Below are 12,834 nucleotides of genomic sequence, written 5' to 3'. Positions count from 1 at the left end.
AGCCACGCACAAAAAAAAAAGCATTCAGGTTACAGCTGAAGTTTTGCACACCATGCATTCAGAAAATCTCCTAAAGGAACATTTTCATATGAACTTCACAGTATAATGATATCAGAGCATTCAAATACACTAGCTAAAGAAAACACACTGATCAAAACCATCCACAAACAGAATGAAAAAAATTGTACAGAATCACAGAATCTGTATCAATGTATCATAAATACAATAAATAAAATACACTGATGAAGACAGATTCAACGAAGGCTTTGATTAGTCCAACATACACTCGGCTGATTGGCAGTAAAAACAACAAACTACAAACTTAAGTAGGTAATTATTAAGACGCTGCACCTAAACATGTTGTTCATGGGTAGTGTTTAAAAATAAGGGGTAAAACAGAAATGTATCTGCGGTGTTCACTATAGCATTTCAATGTGTTCTAAATACATATGATCAGGGAGGAAGGAGATTTCAAAACACACACAAAAATCCCTGAGCTCCCAGGCACTTCAGGATAAAAAGCAACAGCTCTTCAGTGTTTGGCTTTCATTGCTTTGTACTTCTACTGAGCAATGACAATAAAACTGAATCTATCCATTTCAGACACTAATACACAGCCATACTGTATTATAGTCAGTAGGCTGGATCTGAGCACTACTTCCGTACAGAAAAACAAGAAGCAGAAAAAGACAAAAACAAAACTAACAAAAACAACATGTAGCACTCTTGAATCGGTACTTTAAGGGCTGCAAAGAGACCCTCAAAAAATATATCTTATTACTCAGGTATGAAGTACTCATACCTGTCCTGATTCCATCAAATATCAGAAGTGCAGCATTTAACAGTGTTCTATTGGAAACAAATCAGTTAACACTGGCATAGATACACAGATGTGAAAAGTTGCAGAAAAATGTTCTGCTAAAGTAGCGATAAGATAACACTGGGGTCTGTACCACAAAGAGCGGTCGATGGGCGATCCAGCAGCCTTTGGGATTAACTCTGGTTTTCTGCCATCACAAAGCTGGTTCAGTTTTAGCCTCAGTAAATCACAGTGGTCACCGACACTGCAGGATTAACCTGCTTCAACCTTAAAAAGTCTTTCTATTAAAAAAACTGGAGCCAGTATTTCTTCAGAATCTTTAGCATTTAAAACAAGACTTAAAAAAAAAAAAAAAAAAAGAGTTTCCCTGTTTCACACCATCCTCCAGGATATGGCAATTATTGCTGCATGTTAAGTGAGCATACTGTTGCAGGCACTATTTATCAGCAATTAAAGTAATAAAGTCTCAACTAAGTAAATGTACTATTTTGGTCATATAAACTGCAGCCAGGATTTGTTTTTCTTCTACGTTTGCCTTTACTGTTACAAGCATGAGGAAACGTGCTTGGTCATGAATCAATCATAACACTTTCCACACAGACAAAAAAAAGCAAATTATATCTTTATTTCAGTTTAGGAATAATATTGCAGATCTTTTTTAAAAAAAAAAAAAAAAAAAAGGCCTGCAATATGATTCCTAATTAGAGCCCTACTCTGAAAAGGAGGTAATTCCTGCAGAATTCCAGCTTTTACTAAAGTATCACCCTGATTACTTTGCTGTTGAATGTGAACAATGCCAGGTAAATAGCCAAATAAATCCACAGTAATGTAAACCTGGAAAAAAATATCAAATGCATCCTTAATTTTTGCAGATAAAGAGGTATGGCTTGGCAGCAACGTGAACCAGGTCAGTGAGGGGTGGTTATTATTACCAGATCATCATAATACTACAAAAGGGTATATTTTAAACATCCAAAAAGACTTCACTGTTGTCGCTTCTAAGGCAAATAGTAAAAAATGGCCTTAAGTTTAACTTCATATTTTTTGCTTGGTTGTACAATACCTGCAGTAGCTCTATGTCCCACCAGTGGGGCCTGCCCCACAGTTTGGCAGCTATTTTTGCTTCAGTCACTCAAAGTGTGCAGATAAGCTGCACTACAACAGTTAGTCACAGAGGAAAGTGAGTCTGTAATAGTACCTTTACTGGCATATTTTTAATACCCCCCCCCCCCAAATTTTGAATTATCACAGCTATCATTAGTATCAGTATATTGTGCCACCCTAACATGAACATGAAGGTGCTTGAAGCAGTAAGCCTAGATTTAACTGAGCTGGCACACAATTGGTTTTGTGATACATGTTAATTAAGGTTTGCCTGCCAAAGGCTCAAAGAAAGACTAAACTGAACTTGCTTTGTGATGCAGACCCCAGCTCTTTCTGTATATTTGTGTGTTACTGATGCCAGAGTCCTGCAGGTCTCAAAAGGTTACAAGGACAACAAGGTAGTAAATATTGCAACAGACAGTATCCAACCTGAAAAATGGTGCAATCAATCTGTAGTTGTATTCTAATGAAATGTCCCCTCGGCTGTCTGCAGATATCTTGTGCAATAGCATAACTTTAGCTGATCGCTGGAGTTGCACTGCATGCACAGAAGCATGTTACTGCATTTTCCTCAGTTAGTTTTGCATAAGGTACTGATGGAAGTAGATGCCAAACAGAGAGCTTATGACCTGGCAGGCAGCCACCCACCAGGTGAGAAAGGCGAATAACCCTCTGTAGAAAAGCGGAGTGAGGACAGATCGTAGCGCTGCGAAGGTCTCTGACAGTCGAGCCACTGTGGCTTGGATGTCTTCCTCCATGTCCTCCATCCCTTCATCGTCTTCATCTAGACCTCCAGGCAGGACGGGGGCAGCTGTGGGCATCACGATTGCCGGTGTCACCCCGGGGATATCCTGGGCACCTGTACTCCAGGAGAAGTCCCCTGCAACAAACAAGTGGCTGATATGTTTCACTGACATTAAAACTTTTTAATACGCTCATACATATCTGCTTCTGGGTGCAACAGATAACAACCAGAATACTCCCATTATCAAAATTCTCATCCCTTGAATATAGATTCTGCATTTGTGTACAAATATACTTTAACTGAGATTACTGCACAGGTATTCACTGTGTGAAATCAGTTAAAAGTACTTGAGGAGGATTTGTCTTCAGATATTTGAAGGGATATGAAATTATCTTTTAAGTAACAGCCAGCCGTTGGTTTGCTGTTCCTGACTAGAAACAACTGAATCTGTGCACAAGTCCACGCAACAGTAGTACACAGATTAACTTGTACATTTCAGAGTTGGATTATAGTAACAGTCTTTTTTTGGATATGGGTTTTGGTTGGCAAAATTCTGATTTACTACACTCTGACACAAACTAATCCCTAATTAAACCTCCTTTCTAGCCTCATAATAAACAAGATAAAAGGTGAAAACAGAGATAATATTACCAGCTTCCCATTTATAGCCAGCACAGTCACTTTCTCCACTTAAAATAACAAGTGACATATCAGCTAATAGCCAAAGACTGTCTATAATTGCAAAGATGCTTCACTCTATAGCATCATTCCAGGACTGCCAGTGTTTTTGCAGTTAATTCCAAGAGAAATCCATGGCAATGGTAGCTGAACTTTTTATGCATCAAAAAATCATATCAGAGTATTTATGGTTACAAATAATCCCCTTCATATGGCACTGACACTCCTGGGAATATTCTCTGAGGTTTAGGCGAGGGAGCTGCCTGGATAGAACTTCAGGATGCAGCACACATGGTATCCACATGGCCTAAGGAGCTGTCAGTCTAGGAACTGGCTAATGTCTGATCTGACTGATTTCCAGAGACATTCTGGCCTGCAGTGCTTTTTTGAGAGTCTACATTTGGATAGTTGACTGTGATTTTCTCCTTCAAATGCCATGAGGTCCTGATGACAATGAGTGTTTTAACTTACCAAGTGCCTTAAGGGATAGCGTTGAGAAGAGGATGAGAAGAACTGGAATCAGATATTGAAGGCTAACTACTGTCAGGTAGCAAAACACACGTGTAACCTGGAAAACAGGAGCGCATAAACTTTACTTTGCACGGGCAGTTATTGATTAAATGCTTTAAAAAAAGTTCAAAACTTTCTGTTTAGCTGTTTAGAAGTCAAAAGTATGTAAAACTGTCTGACCTTTCGCTGGATGTCAATGGTAGCAATACGTCCTGCCTCCTTCTTCATCTGCTCCACCCATTTTTGAGCCAGGTTGAGGTAGGCCTGGAGGTGGTAATGGGTCAGTCCCAGCCGCAGAACACACAACACCACGATGATCCAAAGGCGCATGCTGTCAAATACTTCACTGGAGACTCTGCAAAGAATGAAATTATCAGAAACTAGCTGCGTGTCCACTGGGCACTGCCTGATAATACCTTCTATTTCCTGATTCTGGAGTAGAATTAAGGCTTCTCACAGTGGATCAGTTGAGCACAAATGAACACTCACAAAGTAACAGAGGTCTTTCCCATAGGTGCATTGGCCAGGAAGTCTCTCGCAATGGGTTTCACCCATAGAACCAACACAATGACTGGAGACAGGAAACTCATGTGCAGCAGAATCCTGTTAGGAAACATAAGGGACACCACTGAATAAGCAGAGCACAGCTAATATGTAGCAATAAGACATGAACATATAACAATTCTTACTGGATGAGTGGGCGGTCTGAGTTCATCTGTACCGCATCTAGGTGAGTTTGAGCCAGCCGCAGTCCAGGGAAGGCCATGAGAGCTCCAATGTAGGCACAGACAGCAGCCAGACCAAGCTTCACCGTCAGCTTAGTCACTGGGATTCTGAGATTAATGCAATCACAGCAACAGTAAATGACACCAATATTTAAGCAGGGCTTCTTGGCAGCACAGACATCAGTCAAATACAGTCTGACTCATGACTGTGCCAAATCACAGAGGATTCAATGCATGTAAGCATTTAATATCAATCTATTTTAAAACATGTTCTTCCCTTAAAGACAACAGGTCAGTATTTTATTTTTTTTTCATGGAGTGATACGTACGACCAGTCAGCGTAGCCCTGCTGTTTGACAAAGATTTCCAAGTTGTCAAATAGGCTGGAAAAACCTGGCTCTAGGCCAAACTCCAGATAGTCCTCTCTGACCACCAACACTAACATAGCCACAAGCAGACAAAGAAAGCCAAAGGCAAGGCACACTGAGCGCTCACCCCCCTCCTCAGAGCGGAAATAGTGGCTCATTAGGGTGTGAAGGGTCTTTCTGAGGGTCAAGTGTTAAAGGAAAGCAAGTGAGAGGTAAAAATGGCTACACATACTTTACCTTTGGTTGAACATTGATAAGAAATACTTTATCCCATATTTAGGAAGTTATTTAATGTTTTTATATTAGTTTATTTACTGATATATTTTCACTAGTTGTGTCTGTACTGCTAATTAAGAGTGAATAATGCAATAATAATGTTAGCTTAGTAAGACCATTCAGTACTGTAGATGCTTATTGACCCATCTTCAGTGACATTATCACTTCTGCCAAGGTTAAATGATTAGTTCAGTTACTCCAACAGTTATAAATGGGTGGACAGTTGAGGATCTGGATCCAGGAATTTGTTGAAGATTTCTTATCTTTGTGAGATAGGAAAAACTGAACATATACATACAGTGCCCACCATAATGTTTGAGACAAAAGGCAAAATTTTGTATTTTTGCCTCTGTACACAACCACAGTGGGTTGTAAATCAAACAATCAACATGTGATTTCAGTGCAGCCGTTTAGCATTAATTCAAGGGATTTTTTCAAAAATCCAGCATGAAGAGTTACAGCCATTTTTTATAAACAGTCCCCCATTTTCAGAGGTTCCAAATTAATGTGACAATCTAATATAATTGTAAATATAAACACTGTTTTTCTAATACCTGGATTAAAATAAAAAACAATTCATGTTTGCCTTAAATCTAGAACCCATGGACATCACCAAATGCTGGGCTTCCTCCATTGAGTTGCTCCGTTCGAGCTTTACTGCAGCCACTTTCAGCTGCTGCCTCTTTATGGGTCTTTCTCCATTCAGTTTTGTATTTAATAACAGACAAGCATTGTCTGTTGGGTTGAGATGAGGGAACTAACTTGGCCATTGAAGAATATTCCATTTCTTAACCTTGAGAAACTCTTGGGTTGCTTCTGCAGTTTGCTTTGCATCATTATCCATTTGCGCTATGAAGTTCTGTCTGATCAGCGTTGCAGCATTTGGCTGAATCGGAGCAGAGAGTACAGCCCCGTACACTTCACAATTCATCCTGCTGCTTCTATCAGCAGCCACATCATCAATAAACACTAGTGACCCGGCTCTACAGACAGCTATATATACCCATGGCATAACACTGCCTCCACGTTTGACAGATAATGTGGTATGCTTTGGATCTTCCCATCATTCAGGTACAAGTTAAACTTCATCACTTCATCATAAACTTTCATCAAAAGCTTTTCCGTTTTGCATTTTTCACAAAACTATGCAGGCTCTTTTAGATGTTTTCAGACAAAGTCTAATCTGACCTTCCTGGTCTTGAGTGTAATAAGTAGTCTGCACCTTGTTGTAAATCCTCTGTATTTCCATTCATGAAGGCTGTTCTTTACTACAGACTTTGACAGTGATACGCCTGCCTCCTCACCAGTGTTCTTGACTTGATTAGATGTTGTGAAGTTTTTTACTTCTGCCATCATGCACTTTAGCTGTCTTTCAGCCCTTTTGGTGTTGCTGAGCTGGTTATTCTTTCTAAAAATCCACCAGACTGATTTGTTGATTTGGCTGTCTCTCTAAAATGTTTATCACTTACACGAACATCTCTTTGGGCCTCATATTCAAAATTACTTCAAAATTACAGTGAATGCTATGAAATACAAATTCAGCACTCACTCTGCATCAACTTCAAATACTATGTCTGCTTCACGATGGAACAGGACTCAGCTGACCATGAAACTGCTTGTCAGTCAACGGTCCCATTAATTTTGAACCTCTGAAAATGGGGCTGTGTATAAAAATGTCAGTAATTCTTAAACAGTTTGTGCAAAGTTTTTGCACTTCAATCATATATTTATTGATTGGGATAAAGACATTGTGTCTTTGTTTCAAACATTATGGAGGACACTTTATCTTCACAAATGCACATTAAACCGAAATGATAATTTTTTAAAAAGGCACCATCTAAAGAAAGGAAATTTAAATAAGTATTAATCTTTTATGTTAACCATATGTTCAACCAAATTTTAGTACTTAACTTTGCATAGTATTAAGATGTAATATGTAGCCTGCGTGTGACTAATGTTGACTGTGTTTTCACCTCAAATAGAAAGGTTGAATGCATCAGAGTTGAGACACAGTGGTCTCATTCCAACCCCCCCTTCCAACCTTTGTTACTGTAGTACCAGATAAGAAACCTCCTGTTGTATTCAGTTAACCCCCTAAACGTGTGTTAGTATCAGATAAGAAACTTGCTGCTATGTTTAGTTAATCTTTCTAGGTGGAATAGTTACAGACTGTATAAAGGGGGTTCAGAGGAACAGGTCAGTAAGCAGTTCATTCATGTAACACTTATAGTGACTGTTTGTAGTTGCTCCAGCTTGCAAACTTATTAAAACCATATTGCTCCAGATTGTTTCTCTTGGTCAATTATTAAGACTGTCTAAAGGAATATTTTCCTAACAGATATCCTTCTGGCTCTAAAGAGTTAATTCATGCATAGTGTAGAAGTCTCACATTGCTCTTGTTTTACAGTTGAAGGATACAGACAGAAGAGAACAGTCAGGACACACCAGATGACTCCAATATTAATCTCTTTGCTGGCATCTACCACACTGTAGTAACACTCAGTGAACAGGAAGACACCCGTTGCATAGACTGCAAAATCTATAAGCCACTGGTACTCCAGGAAAAAGCGCAACACTGAAACAAGAAAAACACACCTGTTAAATGAAAAGTTTTTATTTCACAGAAAATTTCCATGCAGTCTACTATGCCGCATTGATTGCTGAGACTCAGCAGTCAACAGCTGGACTTCAAATAATGTTTGTTCTTGCAAAACATTACAGTGATGCGGATGAAGAAGTATTTGTTTTACCGAGAGCGTCAATGACGTTGACTGGTGTTTTCTCCAGGTGAAGGTCGATGTCTTTGGGCACAGTGAGCGGCTTATTCTCCCCATTCTGTCTCCTATAAACAAAAAAAAAAAAAAAATGATGCAAGGTTTGCATGAAAAAACACAGACATCAGTTATAGATCGCAATCACACTATAATACTGTCTTAGTGTGGTGACTCTAGCATTGGACACACGTGGCATAACTTTGTAACGTCATGCTTCAAAGGTGCATGTCCCCACCTGTCTCTCCTGCTTTGTTTGGGCATCTGCTTTCCTGCCAGGGCACACAGCTCTCCCTCTGAAGGGTGTTTGAATCGGAACAAACTGGAAGAAACAACAAGCACATATATATAAGCAGTTCATAGCGCCCTGCGCAATTAACGGAAAAAACTGATTGTGCGACTAACAATACCTGCCGTTACAGAGGAGCCAGCGTGCAAATGAGCAATGTGGAGCCATCCTCTGCATAATGCTGGCGGCCAGTAAGCTGACCACCAGCTGAACTCCCATCAGCGCCTGTCAGATGAAAGACATGCATGCCAAACTCTGAATCCCCATGAGAGCATACTGTAATTTAGTAGATAATAATCCAGACAGCAGGATTGCCTTGTCTACAACTGTGTCGACTCCGCAGCAAAGACACAGCAGAGTTTTAAGAGCAACAAAGCTCGTTGCATCACGGTTTGTTTACATATCACAGCCTGCGAAAAAAGCTAAGTCACGTAGTACGTTAAAGAGCTAATAGCAGGAAGATGTTCAGTTCAACAGCATTAAACACAGGATACGCTGGAAGCCGTTACAAAATGAATGAAATTGAGCAAACGAGTACCGTGCTAAATTTATCTGGCACTCCACCACCTGTCAGTGCCGCTGCAAGCAGCTGGTTAGCATTAGCAAACTAGCTCTAACGGTCCCCCGAACCACTAAAAAGAGCTCGTTAACGAGCCACTCAGCACTATGTGAAGCTTTTATAGAAGGGTGTAAATAAAGTTACCATCTCTTCCTCCAAGCGGCGTGGTTAAAACCAAAGCAGATGCAGAAGCTTTGTCATATGCAGGGAAGTCTTTCACATCTGAACTGAACCTGCTGACATGCGGAGCTGCTGAATGTCCCGGATGTACTCGTGTCGTACCGTGTCGTAACAGGATACCTTCAGGTCCCCCGGGAAAGCAGCCGATATTCAAATACATTCGCCTGAGCATAAGATCTCACTCTGGAGGTAAAGATGTACTGTACACTGATTAACTTTCAAAGTATACGAACTATTGCTTTCGTAACCATACAGTCAAATTGCTAGTTTATAAAGATTTTCCTCTTAAGCATTACTGAGCCTGAGCCTATTGTAGTCAAGTATATTCTCAGGCTAGGTTCTCATTTTTTTTAGCCTACTATATAATAGTATATATTTAGTACTGAGAAAGAACAACAGTATACATAGATTTAAAAAAAAAAGTTTCTATTACTCCTACTCCTACAACTAATTTTTTAACCTCTTTAACATATTTTCAGCTGTAAATATTAAAATATGGCTCTTTTGGCTCTTGTTGTTGTAATGTACCACTTTGAGCAGGGTATTTGACTTTCGAAACTTTATTGAAATCAAAATAGCGCAATAGCCACACTCAATCACATCAGTATTTCCAATTTTAATGAAGGCATCAGAGCAAAAAACACTTATATTGGCTCTTAGCCCCTGACAGTCTGATTAAAATACAATACTTTACCCTCAGTTTGAACGTACAAAAAAATGTTGTGCATAAGCCTTTTAATTACGACAAAATTATTTTTTTAAAATGACAAGCAATAAGGAAACCTGTAAAGAGGTTTTAATTTTCCAGCATGCTTTTATTTCTCATCTCTAATTAAAATGTAAAATTGTACCCTTCTTAGTTCCTTGTTATTCCTCAGTGCCCCTTAATGCATCTGTGTGATCCTCCAAATGATAATCTCCGGGTTTCATGCTTCCACCATCGGGCATCTTAGCATTTCAGTGGATGGAAACAAACATTATGCAGATTGTGAAGCTTAAAGTCTCAGATATGCTCCTCTTACTCTCTGCTTTGGTATTAAAACACCAAACACTAGGGAATGGTAAAGAAGAAGAGAGCACACTTTTTGATGTTATCACGTATTAACATATTATTTTCCCATTTTGAGGGGTAAAAGAAACTTCATGATAACCACACAGTTATCTTCACACCTGAAGACAAAGTGTATGGTTTTGTAATTTGGCAATGTATTAACATGATCTCTAGGCATCAGAATACAGTAAACCATTAGCTGTTTGGGGACTGCTGCAGTATGGTTCTCTGTGCACTAATGCATCCTTCATGTGTGGTATACTTTATCACTGAAGGTCCAAATCATTGTGTATGTGCACACACACACACACACACACACACATGGCCTGAACATGCATTATAATTTCAGCTCATCCCTTCCAAAGCCTCCAACAGTGCAAAGTATTTCCAGCAGCATGACTTCTAAAGATCTTTTTCCAAGATCCATTCACAGCATTCAAATCTGTGTTTAGCATGTGTGTCCATGTTATTTGGGTGGTCTTCTGAAGCTGATTGAATTCCCACTTTCTGCTAATTGGTGGCAGCCCTTCTGCTGAAGATGTGCCTGATCCTTCGTCATGTGAATTTGGGTGCGAGAGCATGATGTTTCAATGGGAGCTGCGAATTTGATCAAATGGAGCTTTGAGCGGTAAAGCAACAGCATCTCTCGTGGGCTTGTATGCACCGTCGGGCAAGCATCTGCAAACATGAATCAAATGAAATTAGTGGTTCAGCTCAATATCAAACTCTATGTGGGTGACTGGTGTTTATGATGCACCTCCAGCCTACACCTTCAGGCACTTAGTTGGTGAGATTAATGAGAGTTTTAATTAGAATTTCACTTTTGCATATCAGCTTTTAAGACATAGAGGTATTTGTTAAGTCATTTCTCACTGCTGCTGAGTTATAAAATACACACTGAGTAATTTCTGGCTTTTTGCATGTGGATAGTACAACATTTATAGATCATCCTGACATCAAGCGAACTTGTACTTTTCTAATGCCTGCATCTGCAATGATCGTAAACAAAAGGAAACAGAAATTACTTAAATATTTTGTATATTTGTCCAGACATTAAAATGTCAGTCTCACCAAGAGGCGAAATGTCTCTGTCTGGGTGGAAAGCACGTCCATCATTATCATCTTTGACACAAATGCAAATCCCTCTTCCTGTGTTAGCCATCTGTGGTTGAAGTGCTGGGGCAGAAATTACTGAGGAAAATGGACACAAATAAAATGCAAATTCACCACAGACTACAAGTGGCTCCCCTCCCTCTGCTCAGCTCGGGGGGCCTCTTGGTTCCCACACCACTTCCCCGTATTTCTCTCAGGGCGCTGCTGGGATACCAGCGGCTGCTTCTGAGCCTGCAACAGGGACGCAGCCCTCCCATTGGCTTGTCTTTGTTCACCCTCATGCATGACATTCATCACCTGATTTGAATATATGCAAATATTGCAATGGTGCCCCGTCAAAGGAAACACTCCCCCCACCATCTCTCTCGTCTCCCTTCATTTTCCCCGCTCTTTTCCTTTTTGTCTCTTTCCTAACTGCTGCCTCCTCTGCTGTGTGGGAACCAGTTACAGAGGGCCAGAACTGCTTTGTCACAGGGATTTATTTAAAAGAGTAGTGAGACTCATGATTGTTAATTACCAGACACATGTATCACGAGGATGTTTACAGGAAAGATGGCACTGCATCTGTAAAGGTGATTCACTGCTGAAACATTGTCTTTTTAAAAAAATCTGATCCCATATCAGTTCCTACACTGTGCATAAACCAAACACTATCATAGGTTGCAAATGTGGTACTCAGATTATTTTTTCCCTTCAGGATAATCAAATAGCATTTGTTTATCATGTGCACTGGTGATTAATTTACATTAATAATGAAAAACTACATTTTTTTTTTTTTGAGTCAGCCCTGCAGACTCGAGCTAATTTGTCTTGTTGCAACAGGAAAAGCAGAGATGTTGCATTCAAAATGTCTCTGTTCTTGAATGCAGTAGTGAGCCAACCATCATGCACCAGATCAGGACCAGATCATTATTATCATCATGCAAACCTGTGCTTTCCTCTCCTGCTGTTATTTAGAAAGCACGTCTTCTGTGAAGGAGGCTGACTGGAAAAATCTAACAGAGATTACTTACCAAAAAGCTGCTCTTTATAAAAGCTTATATTATGATAAAAACAATGTTGTCCCACACCTGTTGTGTCTCACCTACAAACGAAGCCTTTAAGATGCGCAGTGGCCTTACTTCTGCATGTTCACTGACCTATCATGGCCATCTGTTTTCAGATTCAGAGACAAACACGGGAGAACTGGCTCAGCCTGATTCTGCTGTGATGCGTTAAGCTCTTACTCCGGCTTCTCCTCACACGGTTTCTGGATTTGGGCGACATGAATGATTGCACACTTTAGATTGTAATTACGCAAATGTACGACGCTAATTCTGTTCAGCGAGTGCTTGTGTTTCCAGCAGGATCGATGATCCCATGGATCATCCACTCGCCCGCACAGACGAATGATGAACAAGTGAGCACAAAAATAAATAACTAATCTGGCGCTTCAGGGCCTTTTTTTTTTTTTTACACGTCTGTCTTTAACCTCTTTTCACCAAAGGAAAACAAGGTTACACTTAATTAGCCGAAGATAAACCTTGCTCCTGACTCTGAGTTGCAGCTCGTGGTCTCGCGATTTATCTCAGATTCTCAGTTATATAAATTTAATAAATGCAACGTTTACCAAGACTCACCTCATCTTTCTACTCCAGGAAGAGTT

The 12,834-nt window shown here is 39.9% G+C and overlaps 1 protein-coding gene across 1 annotated transcript; it reads right to left on the bottom strand.

Moving 5' to 3' along the window:
- Positions 1–7: 7 nt before the first annotated feature.
- Positions 8–9,121, bottom strand: tmem161a (transmembrane protein 161A). The gene is made up of 11 exons (XM_030728002.1): positions 8,990–9,121; positions 8,408–8,511; positions 8,236–8,319; positions 7,977–8,068; positions 7,645–7,801; positions 4,912–5,127; positions 4,547–4,690; positions 4,347–4,460; positions 4,038–4,212; positions 3,819–3,915; positions 8–2,804 (listed from the first exon to the last, which is right to left on the bottom strand). Exons 1-11 carry the CDS (start codon positions 8,990–8,992, stop codon positions 2,500–2,502), a joined length of 1,491 nt encoding a protein of 496 aa, XP_030583862.1. The 5' UTR covers positions 8,993–9,121; the 3' UTR covers positions 8–2,499.
- Between the last annotated feature and the right edge of the window lie 3,713 nt (positions 9,122–12,834).

The sequence above is a fragment of the Archocentrus centrarchus genome, chromosome 4 (genome assembly GCF_007364275.1).
Source record: "Archocentrus centrarchus isolate MPI-CPG fArcCen1 chromosome 4, fArcCen1, whole genome shotgun sequence".
Classification (NCBI taxonomy): domain Eukaryota; kingdom Metazoa; phylum Chordata; class Actinopteri; order Cichliformes; family Cichlidae; genus Archocentrus; species Archocentrus centrarchus.
Note: the sequence above shows the minus strand (reverse complement) of the source record. Positions and strands in the feature narration are given on the sequence as shown.

What these genes read in the sequence shown, in the direction of transcription:
- tmem161a (XM_030728002.1), bottom strand. An exon ending in CTGACTGTTCTCTTCTGTCT is followed by an intron (nt 5,128 to 7,644) that starts GTATCCTTCAAC and finishes CTTGACCCTCAG; the next exon opens with AAAGACCCTTCACACCCTAA. An exon ending in CCATTGACATCCAGCGAAAG is followed by an intron (nt 3,916 to 4,037) that starts GTCAGACAGTTT and finishes CCTGTTTTCCAG; the next exon opens with GTTACACGTGTGTTTTGCTA.